The sequence below is a fragment of the Suncus etruscus genome, chromosome 10 (assembly GCF_024139225.1).
Source record: "Suncus etruscus isolate mSunEtr1 chromosome 10, mSunEtr1.pri.cur, whole genome shotgun sequence".
Classification (NCBI taxonomy): Eukaryota; Metazoa; Chordata; class Mammalia; order Eulipotyphla; family Soricidae; genus Suncus; species Suncus etruscus.
Window position 1 is genome coordinate 35,582,368 of NC_064857.1, and position 19,948 is coordinate 35,602,315.

The window sequence follows — 19,948 nt, forward strand, 5'->3', positions numbered from 1 at the left end:
TTTGTTCTAGGAAGAAATTAAAGGTGTTTTAGAGGTAAGTTGCCTGTACAGCATGCAAATTAAACCCCCCCCCCACAGGTAGCCCTGTGTGTCTATGTGTTTCCAAACTTCTAATAGGAATAAAACAAACAACATTAATAAAGAAAATCAATAATCTGGACTGGAGAGATAGCACAGTGGTAGAGCATTTATCTTGCACAAAGCCAACCCAGGACAGACAGTGGTTTGAATTCCAGCATCCCATATCCCTGAGCCTTCCAGAAGCGATTTCTGAGCACAGAGTCAGTAGAACCCCTGAGTGCCACCGGTGTGACTCAAAACCAAAAAGAAAAAGAACATGAAAATCAATAATGTCTCTGCCAGCCATGAAACCTGAGCATGCCCAGTGAGGAAGAAACACACGCACACAGATAAACAGAGCAAGAGAGTGATGCTTTATTGACCACTGGGAGAGCTGAGCCCAGGTCTGGGGAGACCATAAGCCTCTCAGCTCTGGTTGTGAGACTGATCGTGTAAGTATATGGCCACTTGAGACACACAGGACATAAACTCAGGGAAGTTGATTTTCTTGTCCTGGTTCTTGTCTTCATTCTTAAAGAACTCTTCCAGGAATGCTGGGTTCTTTTTCTCCTGCCAGGAGAAGGGAGCAAACGAAAGGAAATCTGGTTACCTTTGATTGGAATGGGCATGTGGAGTTTGTGAAACACGACATAGGAGTCTCTGACTAATTCTCTGGCCAGCTTGTGCTTGGATCTGCTCTCATAGAGCACCAAGCACAGTGAAGAAACGGGGCTCGCCTGCATTGATGGATAGGCTGAAAGGGGCCACAGGGAAGAACAAACAGGAATGGAGTCATAGTGGAAACTGCCACTATGATCACAGCCAATCTGATGGCACAGTTGCGTAGAAGACCACCAAGCTCAGTGAGAAAACTCAACAAGCACAACCACAGCCCAGTAAAACCTTAGACACTGACTTTAGTAACCCCATGGAGAGCTAGAACAATTATTACAAACTAAACCTTATTGATCTAAGTTTTTTGGGTTTTTGTTTTTTTTTTTTTAGGTTTTTGGGCCACACCCAGTGATGCTCAGGGGTTACTTCTGGCTATGCACTCAGAAATCGCTCCTGGCTTGGGGGACCATATGGAACAGCAGGGATCAAAACCAGGTCCATCCTGTGTCAGCTGTGTGCAAGGGCAAACACCCTACCACTGCGCTATAACTCTGGCCCCTGATCTAAGTTTTGATCATTACATTTACCTTTGGGTTGTAACAAGCAATATAAAACAAATTTGTTCCTGCAAAGAAGCAGGCTGTAGTGGGAGATTGGGAACACTGGTGAGGGAAGGTCACAATAGTTATGGGGTTGGTATTTGAATATTTAATGCCTGAAACAACTGTATTATGAATAACTTGGTAAATGAAGTATTATAATAAAATTTTTTTCAAACATATTTCACAAAAAAAATATGGAACACTTCACAAATTTGCATGTCATCCTTGCACAGGGCCATGCTAATCTCTGTATCTTTTCAGTTTTAGTGTATGTACTGCCAAAGTAAACACCATAGTAAAAATTTTAATAAAAGTAAAGGGTAGGTAAAATTAAAAAGTTAAAAAAAATAAATAAAAGAACAAGAGCTGCACAGAGAATGGGGACTGAGGAAGCCTATGATCTTGGGTCTGACTGAGAACACACACAGGAGACACAAAGATCTAGCCAGTTTGGCCCGTGCCACCCTTTAGAAGCCCAACATTGATTTCCCAGCCTGGCATCCTTCATACTCCCATCTCAGCACTGATTTCACTCTCAATGTCCCCATTAAAAAGTCAAAGCAGGGGCCGGAGAGATAGCATGGAGGTAGGGCATTTGGCTTGCATGCAGAAGGATGGTGGTTCGAATCCTAGCATCCATATGGTCCTCCGAGCCTGCCAGGAGCGATTTCTGAGAGTAGAGCCAAGAGTAACCCCTGAGCACTGCCGCTGTGACCCAAAAACAAAACCAAAAAAAAAAAAAAAAAACAGAAAAGAAAAAAAAAGTCAAAGCACTACAAAAGAGGCTGAGCTTGGTGAGTCAAAGACTCGGGCATGATTCCCAGCACCTTGCAGTCCCTGAGCACCACCAGGAGTGATTTCAGAACCCCCCAGATATGACCCAAACACTTTTTTTTTTTAATTAGAAGTGATCCGTTGTGAACCATCTCTTCTCTGGAAGGCACCGTGGGTACTAGATCTGTGGAGCTATTTGTGACCTAAGCTCAACACAATGAGAGAGATTGAAAAACTCAATTGAAGCAGTTTCCTTTCCCTTGGAATTTTTGCTGTGTGACTTCTGTTCAGGAAACAGAGAAGATACCAGAAGCAGCAGTGGAACCACAGGAAGTTGATTCTAAAGTGGAAATGTTGGGTTTCAAATAAAAAGATAGTTTCACTCAAGATTTCCTCCCCTCCTTCCATCATCTTAGGGACTCCCTCTGCTATCTGTATCTATCACTAGCCTGCAAAGCACCTCCCATGCCTATCCCTGCAGGCTGGGCCCTGCTTGGGTCACGTATCTATACTGTCTCCATATTACATCCGCGGTATCTCAGGCTTAGGAGAAGGTGACAGTTTCTGTGCTTATAATAACTTAATGAAAACCTATTCCTAGAACTAGAAATGAGCCCCCAGAAGTCCCTGGGCCCAGAGTTAGGTTCTGCAGAGACTGGGGAGAGTAAGACTCTTGCCCCCATTGTATCAAGAGTGAGTGTTTGACTGAGTTGAACTCCAGGAAACAGGTTCCCCCCACCCCGAACCCCTGCTTTTCCAAGCTTCCACTCACACAAGCAGAGAGAAAGGTGGGGAAATGCTCCTTCATGATCTTCTCCAGCTTTGATCTGTCCAAGGTGTCTGCTTCTCCGGCATTTTGGTGGAAGAATTCAAGCAACTTTAAAAGCATCTTCTCAGGCTCACTGTTACTCATCTTTACTTCTTGGTAAGCTGCAGGAGAGATGTGAGCACAGACACTGTCATGGGCTGGGAAACACAGAGCTGGGGAGATGGGAAATATGGGGAAGAGAGTGAGCAGCTGAGAGGTAACAGAAGAGTTGGTATTATTTCATTCAAATGGAGTCAGAGGCAGGAAAACAAGTTAGCAGGGAGGGGTGGACTGAGTTCTGGGGACTATGACCCAAGGACAAGACATGGAGACAGAGGGCAGCAGTGATGAGCTGTAAGAAACGGAAGAAACACCGTGCAAGTAGCAGCATAAAGACTTTAATTCAGGTTGTGGAAAAGACAGGAGTCAGCCTCTAGATCTTTCAGCACAAAACTGGGGTGGGGCTCCCCCATCGAAAGGTTACCAACAGGAACCCAACAGAAACCCTTTCTGCAGAGACCCATCTCAAGGCTGTTTGAGATGCTTCCAGAATACTCTGGAGAACACAGAAATTCCTGCAAGTTTATAACATCCCCTTGCTCAAAGACCCCTTCTGGAAAGTTCTATGAGGTCTCCAGAGAAACCCTGATGGAGTTAAGCTGGCTGGCATCAAAGTCTTGAGCTATGAATAGACCACAGAGGGACATTTAATCCTGAAACTTATAAACTGGACTGCTGTGTTCCCAAATCCAGTCAGAGTGAGGCTAGAATTTGGATAGGGGGACCCAGTACTGAAGTACACAGCAATTGTCTATAATTCTCTGCAGATCCTAAGAACATCCAAGCCTAGACTTCCAGGGACACGTTGACCAGGGGCCAAACCCACCAAAAGCATAGGACCTAGAGTGGGGACAGAGGAGCTGCAGAACACGTAGGCTTGTGGAGCTGAGTTCTGCAGAGGCAGGTGTGATTCTCCTTGATCTAGTCTGGTGTGAGCAGAGCTGGGTTCTGTCTCCACTGCAATGGAAGAGGTAGTGAGGACTCACCAGATCCTGAATGGGAGGCAGCAGGAGGGAACTGGAGAGCTGAGTTCCTGCCAGGACTGCCTTTTTTATGCCTCTGAGCTGGGCCGCTCCCACCCTCTGTCCTGTGAGGTGATGCTCAGGGTGGACTCATACCACAGACCTTGCCCAAGCCAGTCCCCTGGGGAGTTGTGACCAGATAATGGCAGGTGGGGACAGAAAGAAGGGGGGCTACTGTGCCCCAAGAAATGGAGCGTGTGGGGATTTGCTGGTGTAACTGGAGCCTCACAGTGTCTCAGATGAGTCAGGAGTTTGTCACTAGCTGTCAATCAATAGGTAGGAGCTCTGCCAACATGGCAGGTCACTACTCGCCAGCTATGAGTTAAGAGTTTGGCAAGTTTGAATCTCTCTGGATCCTCTGATCCACAGCAGTGAGGGATACTTTCTCATTCACAGAATTCCCAAGTCACACCCCTCCCTGGGCTCACTGCCTGCTCTGGGCCAGCACCCAGGGGGTGCTAGAATCTAGGAGCACCTGCTGGGCACACAACCTCTCATTCCTCCCATGAGCAGTGTTCATGGGAATCTCATTTTCCTTTCTCTGCTAGGGTCTTCCTGATGCCAGCCATTTTTCTGGCTCTACTTTTCTCCTGATGACCCCAACTCATGCCTCATGTGCACAGACACACCAAAAAAAAAATGACACATATCCATAAGCATGTACACACAGAGAAAAGCTTATATGTACATGTGCAAACTGAGACCAACAGACATACGAGTATATACATATGCATATTCACACATAAAGTGCACATATACACACATACACTCAAGTACACCCACATGCGAACTCACACACACCCATGCCCACTCATGTACAGAATCATAGACACAAACATCTGCCTCTGTTCCTCAGTAGTTTCTCCAAGCCAGGGGTCCTCAAACTTTTTAAACAGGGGGCCAGTTCACTGTCCCTCAGACAATTGGAGGATCTGACTATAGTAAAAACAAAACTTATGAATGAATTCTTATGCACACTGCATATATCTTATTTTGCAATGAAGAAACAAAACAGATACAAATACAATATGTGGCCCGTGGGCCATAGTTTAAGGACCACTGCTCCAAGCCCTCAAACAGCCTCCCTCCATCAGCAGGTGTTCTCCAACACGTGTTTACCAGGTGTTTTCTGCAAAAGAATTAGGATGCAGGAAGCAGAGATGTCAAACTGAAAAGCAGAGAGGTTTTGGGAAAGGGATGATCTGTGACAGGCCACAATGCACCTCCAAAGCCCCTGGTTAAAAATGCAGGCTCTCGGGGCCAGAGAGATAGCATGAAGGTAGTGTGTTTGCCTTGCATGCAGAAGGATGGTGGTTCAAATTCCGGCATTGCATATGGTCCCCTGAGCCTGCCAGGAGCGATTTCTGAGCATAAAGCCAGGAGTAACCCCTGAGCGCTGCCAGGTGTGATCCAAAAATAAAAATTAAAAAAAAAAAAAGTGCAGGCTTTCTCTCTCTCAAAAAAAAAAAAGTGCATGCTCTCTGGGGCCAGAGAGATAGCACAGCAGTACGGTGTTTGCCTTGCATGCAGCTGACCCAGGATGGACGGTGGTTCAAATCCCGGCACCCCATATGGTCTCTCAAGCCTTCTAGGGGCGATTTCTGAGCACAGAGCCTCTGTGTTGACCTCCCCCCCACCCAAAAAAAAAAGTGCAGGCTCTGGAGAGATAATTCAGGGGGTAGAGCATTTGCCTTACACACAGTTTACCTGGGTCAATTATGGTCACCCAGAGCCCAGCAAGTGATCCCTGAGCACAGAGCCAGGAGTAAGTCTAAGCACTATTCTGTGTGGCCCAAAACCAAACCAGAGTGTAGGCTCCAGCCCAGGCTGCCACATGGCTAATCTCTGGGCCACAGTAGCCTCATCAGCAAAAAGGACAACAACAAATGAGAATGAATGAGAGAAGTAGAAAGCTTGTCTTGAGTACAGGCAGGGGTGGGATGGGAAGGAGGGAGATTTGGGACATTGGGGATGGGAATGTTGCACTGGTGAAGGGCTTGTTCTTTACATGACTGAAACCCAACCACTATCATGTTTGTAATCAAGGTGTTTAAATAAAGATATTAAAACAAAAAGTAGTCTTCAGAACAACCATCTGCATTGTTCTGATTCAAGGAGCCACTTGCGTGAAACACCTTGGCAATGAAACTTGAGAGGGCTGAAGAGATGGTCCAGGGCCGGGGGCCATCTTTGATACACGCAGCTCCACATGGGCCTCAGAAGCACCAGGTATGGCCTGGAGGTCCCCATATCCCACCCCAGTGGCCCCTGGTAGTCCCTGTATGTTCAACTCATCACCTTGGACCTCCACCTGGTTGTCTGGAAATCACTGAGAAGGGCCCCGAACCCCTAAGCATCACTAGGGAGATACACTCCATCCCCCACCTTAGCAGAAACTAAAGTTTAACATGCAATGATGAAGTCCTGGTCACATCGAGTTTCTATTTGAAGTCTGAGAATTTCCACAAGCCCATGACAGAGTGGCAGTGGTTGTTGTGTGGGACAAAGGATGGAACCAAGCAGCTGCCACGGGGAAGTTGGTTGCTGAAGCAGAGTGCAAGGAGCGTCCACACCACACCTGCACCAGTCCCCGTCTCAGATCAGCCAAATCCTTTCTGAACAGCCCCACCCCACCCTCACCTGTTGCCCCCCCATCCAGGGAGTGCTGTGACACACCCCCTACCCAGCACTCTTGGCTTCCTGGGCTCCCTCCCTCTGTGGGATGGGAAACATTCCCCAGAAACTGCCTGAGAGAAGGTTCTTGTTTCTACCCTTTAGAATCTGGGGCATCTCTCTGGCCCTCACCTAAGCAGCTCTGATTCCTGTGAGTTCTCCCCTGAGATGAGATGCTCCCAGGCCCTCACACCTCTGCCTGCCTCAGCCCTCAACCCCTGCTGCCTCTCCTGTGGCGCTGTCGTCCGGGCTCCATGAGATGGATTATAGTTGGGATCCATAGCAGAGCTAGTCTTGAGGTGGCAGGAGGCTCCTCCCTAGGCCCCAAAATTGTGTAGTGCCAAAGCAAAGCCTTTCATCTTGCTCTCAGGAGCCCCATAGTGGGCAGAGAATTGCCCAGAACTAAACCAATATTCAGGTTCATCCTACTTGTCCAACACACACACACACACACACACACACACACACACACACACACACACACACACACACATACACACACACACACACAGTCTCTCCCCTCAGAGCCCCATTCACGCTTGTTAATACATCAGCAACCTTCAGAAATGACAACAATTACAACAGGAGAGAAGGTGTTTTGTGGTTTTAATATTTTTTCCCCTGGGCCTTTTTATCTTTGAGGGAAATTCTGTGAGAAAAACAGACAGGAAGACACTTTCAGTGAATGTGATATGTGACAGACCTAGTCCCCATCCCCAGCACCACACTAGTAGCTACTGAACCACTCCCAACAATTTTAGGAGATAGTTTATATTTTTAGTAGTATAAATCCAACATGTCTGTTCAAAGGATGGGAAGACAGTCATCTTTGTTCGAAATCTTACAGAAAATCCCAGCACTTGGCATTGAAACTAGGGGTGGCTGTTAGTCTCTATCTGTGGAGGGTGATAAAAAAATCCTTTGACATGTGCCAAAGTGTTACCAGGAAGTACTGTATAGGACATGAGATTAGATCTGCACAGAGCTGCATTTCACTCAAGCTGCTGCTTGTCATATTTATGTGTCTTGGGGACCTGTGAGGATGACAAAGACATTGTTCTTTGTAAATTTAAGATCATCTCATGCAAAAGCTTTTTCACAGGGGCTAGAGAGATAGTACAGAGGTAAGGTGCTTGCTTTGCATATGGTCAGCCTGAGTGTGTCCCCAGCATCACTTAGGATTCCCTGAGCACAAAGATAGGAGTAACCCTGAGTACACACCAGGTATGATTCCCTGAGTTCCCAGCCAAGAATATACCTTCAGCATTGCCAAATGAGGCCGCAAAACAAAACAAAATGAAAAAAATATATATACCAAAAGAGTCGCTCAACATAATTGATTGTTGTATTTCTTCAACCTCTTTTAGGAAGTGGGGTGAACTGGATCAACAACAGGCATGGGAGTAAGGTTAATTCCTAAAATCAAACTCAGAATCTGCCACATGCAAGGCAATGACCATTGCCCCTGTTCTATTTGTCCAGCCCTCTTTAAACTATTATAATCTATATAGGGATCCTCAAACTTTTTTCAAAAGGGGGTCAGTTCACTGTCCCTCAGACCATTGGAGGCCCAGACTCCAGTTTTAAAAAATGCTTTTTATTTAACTTGTTTCTCAATCTTGTTTCTCAAGAATGTACAGAGGTGTACTTTCTGCAAATAGAAATTAGCTATAGCAGCTAAATTCCATTTTAGTTTTGTCCTTTGCATAGCATTGAGTCCAGAGATTCTGTCCATATGGCCAACCCACTCCCACTGGGTTCAGTTGATTTCAGGCAGACGTCCCCCTAAGAAATTCGCCATCAACACTGCACCTATTGCTTCCACCATCTGCTGATCATCATTGCCTGAGCCCATTTTTTCACTGGTTGTTCCAATGATAATTTCTAATTCCTGGAGTCTTTGGCATATAACTCTAGCAGGACTATTGAATTATCTTGAAGTACAATTCCAAATACCAATACCAAAGAAAAAAAGTAAATGTTTAATTCCTTCCTACCCATGATTAATATGCAGCTTTTTTTATTTTGCCTAGCAATAAATAAGGATATTTCAGTATTTATGAAGTACTTCTTCCTTGTCTCACAGAATTGTTGACATATAGACTATTGCATATCAGGTGTGTCCTCATAAAAAGTTGGCTCTTTTGTTCTGGCATGTAGCCTCATAGCTCTTAATAACATTCTTGATTTATGACCCACCAAAATATCCACATCCCTCTCGTCTATCTCCAGGCCCAGACTCATGAGATTCCTTTATATAAATATTGATGAGTCAATGACCATTTCTTTCTGACACTGAAGTTGGGGGTCTTCAAAACTTACACTACAATGTCAACTGGTCAACTTCCCTGGGAAGATCTCACCACCCACAACTGCTTATGGACCCTTGAAGAGTTCAAAATCAGAACTGAAGCTGACAGGAATAAACAGGCTTAATACTAAAGGAAAAAAAATTAGCTAGAACAGGCCAGAGCAATAGCACAGTGTTTTTGTCTTGCAAATGGCTGACCTGGGTTCAACACTCAATATCTTGTATGGTGTTACCAAGCCCACCAGGAGTGATTCCTGAGTACAGAGCCAGTATTAACCACTAGCATCACCAGGTGTTGGCAACCCTACGCGCGCGCGCCACGCGCACACACACACACACACACACACACACACACACACACACACGAGCTAGACCAAACCATTTTTTGTTGTTGTTTTGGGGCCACACCAGCAATGCTCAGTAACCAGGTTACTCCTGGTTCTGCACTCAGGAATTACTTCTAGCAATGTTTGGGGACATGAGATGCTGGGATCAAACCCAAGTTAGCAATGTGCAAAATGTCCTATCCACTGTACCATCACTCTGGTCCTATGTTTTAAGGTGCCTTTTCCCCCCACCCCATCCCCAGCTTATCTAGTCACTCTTCGAGAGCCAGCGGTGGAAACCATCCACTCTATTCTCTGGTCTGTTTCATTCCCAGATGGAATTTTGGATTTACTCACAATCCAAAGAGGCCCTAAGCCCCTCTGGAATCTTCTGGTACCCTGTGTGACCTTTTCTTCAATCTTTTTAACCTTAGCAGAATCCTGCCAGCACTATTCCAATAGTCATCTTGAGTCCTCAGGTCCACTGTTCTTTAGGGACTCCATAATTTCTTGTCCTATACTTTCATATACTTCTGAGAATGAAAATAGAATTTATAGGGTGGGTTTTTAAGTTATACATACTAATATTTTTAGTATGCAGAGCTGGAGAAATAGCATATCCTGTGATGTGCATGACTTGCATTGTATCCCACACCAGTCCAATCTCTGACACCTCATACAGGGTCCTTTGAGCGTTGCCAGGAGTGAGCCCTGGGCACAAAGCCAGGTGTAAGCCATGAGTTTACTCAAGTGTGGCCCCCAAAATTTAGAAAATAAAGAAGATGGTTCAATACAACCTAATCATCTGCAGATATGTTTGCTTTGTTTTCTATATATTTTCAGTTGAGAAGTGACTTAACATAAAATGAAGTTCATGAACAAGCATGTTTCCCCCCTTGATATTATCTATTCAAAAACTGTTGTTAAGTATCAAGCACAGTTATAGGTATTGATCACCTCTAAAGCTGTAGTATAGATGTAAATCATTGTTTTCAAGTATTCCATTGTAACAAAGAATTCTGCTGCAGTAGGTGTCACATGCTTTGTTAACCAAAACTTTCTATTTCTCCTTTGGATGGAGATGGGGGCACATCCGGGCATGCTCAGAACTTGCTCCTGGCTCTGTGCCCAGGAATCATTCCTAATGAGATTGGGAGAACCAATTGGGTGCCGGGATTAGACTGACCCACATGTTATCTCTTAGGCCCCTCTGTTTCATCTTCTTTTAGGGTGATGAGGAGAAAGGCCCACACCCAGCGGTGTTCAGAAATTACTCCTGATGGGCTTGGGAAGCAATATGAAAATTTGAGGTTCAAACCCATGTGGGCTATGTGCAAAGCAAACTCCCTACGAACTCCCTACGAGCACCCCCTTTGTTTCTTCTTCATTTATTTCAAATGTAAATTTCTCTCCTGCCCCACTTTTCAGAAAGTATATAAGCTTAAAGTTCTTTTTATTAGGGTTGCTGTGTAGGCACCAGACAGATTTAACTAGTCCGTACCCACACCAGCTCTTCACCAGGTGGCCATCGAGCCAAGCCGAGTGAAAAGCACTGTTTCCTCGAGGCCACCTCCCTCAGTCCCCACTTCACCCGAATCTCTGAGGACATTTTATATAGACCCCCACTCCCTTCCCAGAATTGGCAACACATTTTCTTTTCACCCAACTCCCAGAATCAACTCATCTCTAGAAAGTAGAACACTGACCACCAAAGCAGCACCAAAGGCACATACATATGTAGTGTTGGGATTCAAACCCAGATTGCTACATGCAAGGCAAGCATTCTATCTGCTGTGCTATTTCTTCAAGTTGCAATTTTTCAGGTTTTTATACTAGCTAGTGACATTATAATAGAAAATGACGTTATGGCACTTTATTCTTTTTTGTTTTTTGATTTTGTTTTCTTTTTTTGTTTTGGGGGCCACATCCAGTGACGCTCAGGAGTTACTCCTGGCTATGCACTCAGAAATTGCTTCTGGCTCGGGGGAACATATGGGACACCAGGGGATTGAGCCGAGGTTCATCCTAGGTCAGTTGCGTGCAAGGCAAATGCCCTACTGCTGCACCACCGCTCCAGCCCCTTTATTCTTTTTGGGGGGCAGTGGGGGTGTCGGAGTGCTGGATTCTCAGTAGCTACTACTGGATCAGCACTCATTGTTCTTTAGTTACACCTGGCAGTCCTTAGGGGAGCAGGAAGTGCCAGGAATAGAGTTCAGGCCTCCTGCATACATTCTAGCACACTAGTTCTCCCCCTAGCCCCAGGGATTTGGGTTCTTGCACAACATTTGTACTTACAAAGCCCATATACATGTATAGATATTCCCCTACTATAATTTCTTTAGTAGCTGCATCAAGTTTTTGTTTGCTATATCTGCTCTCAGTTTAGTCAAAATCATTGTATAGCTCTTCCCTCCTACATTCCTGCTATCTCCTGCTCCACCCTAGGTCAGTTCTTTTACTCAACTGTCTTCTTGGATCAACCAAGATTTTTTTTGCCTTCCTCCTGTAAGGCATCCTCTGGTTCCTGGACTTCTCTCATGCCTTCCCATCTCTGAATGATCTCTCTGGTTTTGTTTGTTTGCCACACCCAGTTGTGTTCCAGGATTAATCATTGGGGAATTGTGGGGTTCGGGGAGAATTAGTATTAAGATAATACAGATTATGGGGCTGGAGTGATAGTACAATGGGTAGGGCACTTGCCTTACAATTGGCTAACCTGGTTTCAATCACTGACAATCTCTATGGTCCCCACCACCAGGAGTCATTCCTGAGTGCAGAGCCAGGAGAAAGCCTTGAGCATCACCAAGTATGGCCCAAAATCAAATAAATAAAATAAACAAATAAATAAGGAAGAGCCAGAATTATAGTAAAGCAGGTAGGCATTTGCTTTTCCAGGTTCAATTCCCAGCATTCCAAACATTCCCCCCTGAGCACCAGGAGTCATTCCTGAGTTTCAGAACAAGGAGTAAATCCTGAGAATGTCTGGATAGGCCCTAGAAACCTAAATTACTTAATTAATGAAAAGATCATGGGGCCGGGAAGGTGGCGCTAGGGGCCGGGAAGGTGGCGCTAGAGGTAAGGTGTCTACCTTACAAGCGCTAGCGTAGGACGGACCGCGGTTCGATCCCCCGGCGTCCCATATGGTCCCCCCAAGCCAGGGGCGATTTCTGAGCGCATAGCCAGGAGTAACCCCTGAGCGTCAAACGGGTGTGGCCCAAAAACCAAAAAAAAAAAAAAAAAAGATCAGGTTTGTCCATCATTACTTCTTTTAACAGGGGGACATCTTGGTACACTTGGTTTCAGCAGAAATAAATCCTCCATTCTCCAGCCTGAGAGGAAAGTGCTCCGCATTGGTCAGTGTAGGTGAGTAGAGAGAAGGTGGGACTGAGATGGTTGGTCTCCTGACTTCAGACTAATCTCGATTCCCAGCAACTCCTTTACCTTCACTGAGTCTCTTGGGTCATGAGTTGGGGTATGAGTCATCTGCCTGCAAAGGTGGGAAATGTGGGGGTCACCTGCTTCTCACGATTCTCCTTGCCTCATGCCAACTCACTGTAAAGCCAGGTGTGCTCAGTGGGATTTGGGTTCCACTCCCGCTCCGCCATTTGCAAGATATTTGGCCTCGGACAAATTACCTCACCTCTCTAAGCCTTTCCTCTCCACCTGCAAAATCGCATCTAACTCACAGCATTGTTTCTGAAGATTAAAGCACATGATGAATGTCAAATGCTTAGAAGAGTTACTGACACTTGGTATACTTTCCAAAAATATGACATGTTTTGTTTTAAATATGTCCCTTCCCCACCTTCTAAGTGCACTCTCTAATCCTTTGTGCCCTCTCTAATCCCATTATTCATTCTTCATCTATGGTGATCTTAAAACACAGATCTGATCAAATCCTCCAGGTTTACTTTGGACCAGGGGTTTCCTAGTCTTTACTTGTTAAAACTCTGATCATCCCAGCAAAACACAAGGCCACCTGTATGAAAAGCCAGTCCTTTGTTTGATTTAATCCTTTGTTTGCTTGCTTTTATTTCTGGGTCACACCCTTCGATGTTCAGGGATTTCTTGTAGCTTCACTCAGGTATTACATTCAGCCTGGGTTGGAGGACCCTACGGAGTACTAAGGCAGAAAAAGCAGGGCAAGAACCCTTTTCGCTATTCCTTTTTTCTCTCTTTTCTCTTCAGTCTCCTACTTGAAAGGATGACTTATTTAACTCTTGGAGTTAAATATGAATTCTCTCTCTCTCTCAAAACACTGGAGTTCCTCCCAACTTGATCTCTCTTCCCTCTTCACTGAGCTTCTCTGCCTTGGACTCCTTCCAGCTACAACAAAAGCTCTTGTATCCTTCATCTTCACAGGCAACCTTGAGCCTCAGTTCCCTGTTAGAAAATCCTTCCTTGTTTAGACACACAGGGACCTGGGTCAAGATCACCCAGTGGGTTTAATCAGGATGTCTTGGGGTGCAGGTCTTGGAGAATGTCAGCCTGTTCACCCACCTCCCGCCCAAGCCCCGTCCCACAGCAAGATCAAAGTGTCCCTTGGTTGAATTAACTAAATCCTTGTGATGCAAACACTCCCTGATTATTTGCTGACAAGGGTGTTGATTAATTTGAGTTCATCAAATTGAGTTAATTAATTCAGTTAGCTCAAAGGAAGCCACAACTGGAAGAGGGCCTGAGGGTGGGCATGCCTCCTCTGTGCTGCCAAGCAAGAGCACCCCAGCTGCCAGCCTCTGTACTCCATCAATCTCCTCAGCATGAAAGAGATCATCCTGACCCTCCAGCCCTCTGCCTCGGGCATTACCTGCTGAGGCTATGGCCTGTGGAGGGCTCACTGATGTGGCACCAATGCAGAGCACAACCTCAGACCTCTATGGCCCCAAGACAGCCACTCCCTCCAGCTACATTTGGTGTCCCACCCAGGTTTACTGCCCCCTTCTTTTTCCCAGCCTTCTGCCAAATTCAGCCCTCTGGAAGCACTGTCCACCAGCACCCTTTTTCAAGACTCCAATGCCCCTACAACTAACTGCTCCTGGGATCCTTCTACCCTCTTCAGTGAGCAGCTTTCTGGGGCAGGGAGCAGAGATTCTGGGGATCTGATCCTGTCCAGGCCCTGGCACAGAATGTTGGCACCCCAGTGTCTGAGAGAAGTTGGAGATAGGTGGGGTGCACAGAGCCAACTCTTTTTTTTTATCTTTATTTAAACACCGTGATTACAAATATGATTGTAGTTGTATAATCACAGTCATGTAAAGAACACCCCCTTTCACCAGTGCAAGATCCCCACCACCAATTTCCCAGATCTCCCTCCTCCCCACCCCAGCCACACCTGTATTCAAGACAGACTTTCTATTTCCCTCATTCATTCACGTTGTTATGATAGTTTTCAGTGTAGTTATTTCTCTAACTGCACTCATCACTCTATATGGTGAGCTTCATGTCATGAGCAGCACCTACATGGGTAAATGGGGGGGAAATAATGGTTGGGACTGAGGCAGTACAAGAATAGAAATGAGCTTTGTAGGGCAGTATCAAGGTCACAATACAAGATGAATATTATGTATATATAAACTATAGGTATATAATACTATCAATATATATTGTATGTGTGGGGGCACTAGCCCCGCGTGGTTTTTGAAATGAAGACCATGGAGAAAAAATTTCCAGTGACTGTCCCAACATAAACCAGTGCTGCAATGGCTCACCCTCCTCCCAAGGCGCATTCCCATTAGTGTAGGGAGAGGTAGGGGGGAAGCCTGATGATCCCTATAGAGTCCACCTGGACCAGCGCCCAGGGAACAGAGCCAACTCTTGAGTCAGAGACATTCCCACCTATTTCCTGGTGTGTGACATAGGGGTATGTTGGTGGTGGTGGATGTTGGGGTGTTGTGTTATTGTAGAGATTTTTTATTATTATTATTATTATTATTATTGGCCTGTGATAAAGGAGGTGGTGTTGGTTATGTTGTGGTGATGGCTGTGTTGTTTGTTGGTGTTTGTGGTGGTCTTGGGGTGCTGGTGGTGGTGGTGGTGGTGGCTATGTTGTATGCTGGTGGTTGTGGTGGTGATATATTGTTGTTGAATTGGTGTTTGGGGCTGCTTCTACCAGTGCTCAGGGGACCATGTGGTGCTAAATCAAGTCCAGCCTTCTTCATACAAAGCACATGCTCCACAGCCCTGTGAGCCATCTCCAGCTACCAGACTGGAATGTGATCTGTGCTTCAACTACCCGGATTCAGAGGGCCTGATGGAGGTAGGACCTGGAGAGATCTTCAGCGAGAGGTGAGGCCCATCAGAGAAGCCCAGGAGCGGCCACCATCAGCCTCTGTCCAATTACCCTGGAAATCACAGGAAGAGCCAATGGCATCTGCCTGTAACCAAGAAGTTTAGGGTCAGCGGCCATACATTCAAAGGCCAGTCCAATGAGAAACACAGTAACAGGTCCAGAAAGAGTTTCATGGACAACCAGCAGGCAGGTTGGAGATGGTGGACTTGGCCTCAAATAACCATCAAGTTAGTATAATGCACAAGAAGGGCTATTAAGGGAGCATGTTGGTAGGAGATGGGGACATATGTGAAGTGGAAGGAGAGGAGCAGTGCCTCGAGAATGGCATCTACCACTCCCATCTCTACCCATCTCAGGTCCCCAGGACACACCTGAAGAATCTAAGATTGAGGAGTCTTCTCTGAGCCTCTGCTCAGTACACACCTCACATCTCACCAGCCCCACAGGTAGGCATCATCCCTCACCTGGTTCCATTTATTCACCCCTGCATGGGAAAGAATCTCTTCACCCAATTTCTTGGGAGGTCATGGAACTCAGCTGAATTGCTCCTTGCAGGAGAGAAAAATCAGTCCTAAACATTACTCAAACTATCCAGTCTAAGTATCCATCACCTTTCCTCACAAAAAAGAATTTCAGGCACCAGAGTAATAATACAGCAGGTAAGACACTTTACAGTGGCTGACCTAGTTTGGCCCCTAATCCCTGATACCACATAGGGTCTCCTAAGCACTGCCAGAAACAATTCAAAAGGAAGAAAGGAAGGAAGGAAGGAAGGAAGGAAGGAAGGAAGGAAGGAAGGAAGGAAGGAAGGAAGGAAGGAAGGAAGGAAGGAAGGAAGGAAGGAAGGAAGGAAGGAAGGAGAAAGGGAGGGAAGGAAGGAGAGAGGGAGGGAAGGAAGGAGGGAGGGAGGGAGGGAAGGAGAGAGGGAGGGAAGGAAGGAAAGAGAGAAGGAGGGGGGGCCGGGCGGTGGCGCTCGAGGTAAGGTGCCTGCCTTACCTGCGCTAGCCTAGGAGACGGACCGCGGTTCGATCCCCCGGCGCCCCATATGGTCCCCCAAGCCAGGAGCGACTTCTGAGCGCATAGCCAGGAGTAACCCCTGAGCGTCACCGGGTGTGGCCCAAAAACCAAAAAAAAAAAAAAAAAAAAAAAAAAAAAAAAAAAAAAAAGAGAGAAGGAGGGAAGGAAGGAAGGAAGGAAGGAAGGAGGGAGGGAAGGAAGGAAGGAAGAAAGGAAGGAGGGAGGGAAGGAAGGAAGGAAGAAAGGAAGGAGGGAGGGAAGGAAGGAAGAAAGGAAGGAGGGAGGGAGGGAGGGAAGGAAGGAAGAAAGGAAGGAGGGAGGGAGGGAAGGAAGGAAGAAAGGAAGGAGGGAGGGAGGGAGGGAAGGAAGGAAGAAAGGAAGGAAGAAAGGAAGGAGGGAGGGAAGGAAGAAAGGAAGGAGGGAGGGAAGGAAGAAAGGAAAGAGGGAGGGAGGGAAGGAAGGAAGGAGGGAGGGAAGGAAGAAAGGAAAGAGGGAGGGAGGGAAGGAAGGAAGGAAGGAAGGAAGGGAGGGAGGGAGGGAGGGAGGAAGGAAGGGAGGAAGAGAAGAAAAGAGGGAGGGAAGGGAAGGAGAGAGGGAGGGAGGGAAGAAAGGAGGGAGGAAAGGAGGGAAGGAAGGAGGGAGGGAGAGAGGAATGAAGAAAGAAAAGGAGGAAGGAAGGAAAATTTGAAGAAAGGAATGATGAAGAAAAAAGTTTTTAGAAATTATAAGGGAGAGGGGCCGGGTAGGTGGCGCTGGAGGTAAGGTGTCTGCCTTGCAAGCGCTAGCCAAGGAAGGACCGCGGTTCGATCCCCCGGCGTCCCATATGGTCCCCCCAAGCCAGGGGCGATTTCTGAGCACATAGCCAGGAGTCACCCCTGAGCGTCAAACGGGTGTGGCCCAAAAACAAAAAAAAAAAAAAAAAAAAAAAGAAATTATAAGGGAGAAAAGAGGGAGAATAATGTTCAAGAAAGAACACGGACTTCCTCAGTGAGGAGAGCCGAGAATGCATATGTCAGGTAGAGATATGGTTGACCCCCGGAATGAGGAGGCATCGTCTTGACTTTTGCAGAGTTGATTTTATGCATTTTCCCCTCAATTGCCACCATGTGGGTCTTTCTTTGGAGATGAGAGTCTATTGCTGTGGTATTGTCAAGGGGAAGAGCTTGGAACTTTTGGTTTCTGTCCAAATTCTTGTCCTGTTACAACCCTTTGTTCTAAGATATGAGTCAAAATATGGTCTCTGTCCCAACCCCTAAGTAGCAAAAGCCTGATGACCATCATGGGCTAGGACCTTACTTAACTCCTCTTGGATTTATGATTTCCCAGGGGCTCATGACCAAGGATTTATCTGCCTACTTCAAACATAACAGGGGAAAGGGGTGCAGATCAGGGGCTGCCAGTCACACAATAAATGCCAGTTGGGCTAGGCCCTGGGATACACTTGTCTGCAAACCAGAACAGTTTTTAGGGTTAGGATTTTTTATGGAAGACTAAACTGGGGTCGACTGACCTTATTTTAGGCTTTGGGGTAAGGACAATCATCTTTGTCTAAAATTGAGCTTCAGCCTGTCTCCTACATTACTTTAAGATCTGGGGCCGGCGAGGTGGCACTAGAGGTAAGGTGTCTGCCCTGCAAGCGCTAGCCAAGGAAAGATCGCGACCGTGGTTCGATCCCCCGGTGTCCCATATGGTCCCCCCAAGCCAGGGGCAATTTCTGAGCGCTTAGCCAGGAGTAACCCCTGAGCATCAAACGGGTGTGGCCTGAAAAGAAAACGAAAAACAAAAAACAAACAAACAAAAAAGATCTATAGGCTATTCCTGGGTGTTATGGAAAAAATTGCTGGGAAGGAAGAGATGAACCACCTCCCCATTTCCCAGGCAAAGGGCCATTTCCCCACTACACTGCCTGGGGGCTTTGTGGCACCACCCAAGGGCTTAGGTGACTGGAATCAGAACTTACAGGTTATGCTTCACTGTCTCAGGTCTAATCCGATTAGCACCCCTGAACCCCACCTCAGCAAGGTGATGGCATCTGCACGTAGTCACGACCCATGAAGAAAACCCAGGTCTGACTACTGAGGCTGTCGCAAGTTTTCATAAAAGGCTAGACCAGGCAGTGAACCAAAATATTTTTTGCACAGTGTCTTACCAGAAGTAACTTCCTCTGCCCCATTCCTACTGTCCTGACATTGAAACTCTCAAGAACTCTCTCATTCACTCTTAACGCCTGGTCCCTCGTGGCATCATGCCTTTTCCGCCCCTCTTTCCCTCACTGTTCCTAGCCAAAGTAGCCTCTGGAACTTCTGTTTCTGCAGCCATTGCCAGAATTGCTAGGGAACAGAGGCCCAGGTCGCCGCTTCCTCCTTCTGTCGTTTGGAGGGGCAATGGCCCGAGTAAGGTGAGGGCCAGACCAAAACCAGTCATGGGCCAGGACTCAAGTCTTGCACGCAGGAGCTCTAGGCTGGAACAGCCAGCACCACCAGGTATGGCCCAGGTGGCACCCAAGCACGACTGAGATCTGACTATCCACTCCAGTCCCCTAGCATCATGTCCTGCTCCTCAACTCAGGCACTGACACCCAGTGCCAGCATAAGCAGTTCTCCCAGCCCGAGCCTGGCGCTTGGTTCATGTGTCTTTAATACCATGGTGCGTCAACACATAAGGGCTTTCTGGCTGGCTGGATCTGCTGCATTCCAGAACTTTTTTTTTTTAATTTTTATTTTGATCATAGTGGCTTACATATCTTTCACATTAGTATTTTAGGTACATATTAACATTAAATCAGGGGAATACCCACCACCAAATTTGTTTTCCCCCCTTCCCTGTTCCCTTTCTGCAACCCATATCCCCCACCATCACCCCCCGGGGTTGCTAGAGTAGGTGGTCCCCTCTTTGTCTAGCTTACTATCAGTGATCATACATCTGTTCGGTCCTGGTGCCCTCCCTTGTTTCTCCCTCTATTTGAGAGGCTAAGCTAGATAAGTTATGTGTTTTTGTTTGAGGAAAAGAAAAGCAATAGAATGGGGTAAAGATTAAGCAAAAATAATTTTTAAATAATAATAATAATAATATGCTGAAAATGGGCGGAGTCCTTCTAGTGGCTATCAGCCTCAGTTTGAGAGAGGATTTGAAAAAGGTAATTGAAACACCATAACAATACAAAAATAAATGTCAAATTAAATATCCAGTGAGCCCTTCAGCAATAAAGAGAAGCACCACACAATAGTCTCAGTTCTGAATTCAAATTATGCCGGAGTGCAAAAAGAAAGAGAAAGATAAGATAAAATAATATAAAATAAAAAAGGAGACATCAACTTCAATATCTACACCAAAATAAGGATGTCAAAAAACAATCAATCAATATGTGGAAAAGTGATTATTTTGTGCTTTT

At 46.2% G+C, this 19,948-nt stretch overlaps 1 protein-coding gene and 1 pseudogene across 1 annotated transcript; both read right to left on the minus strand.

The window, feature by feature from the left end:
• Positions 1-424: 424 nt before the first annotated feature.
• S100A7 (S100 calcium binding protein A7) lies at positions 425-2,964 on the minus strand. Its single transcript, XM_049782372.1, has 2 exons — positions 2,824-2,964; positions 425-630 (listed from the first exon to the last, which is right to left on the minus strand). Exons 1-2 carry the CDS (start codon positions 2,962-2,964, stop codon positions 487-489), a joined length of 285 nt encoding a protein of 94 aa, XP_049638329.1. The 3' UTR covers positions 425-486.
• LOC126021712 (uncharacterized) lies at positions 1,466-1,564 on the minus strand (annotated as a pseudogene).
• Positions 2,965-19,948: the final 16,984 nt, after the last annotated feature.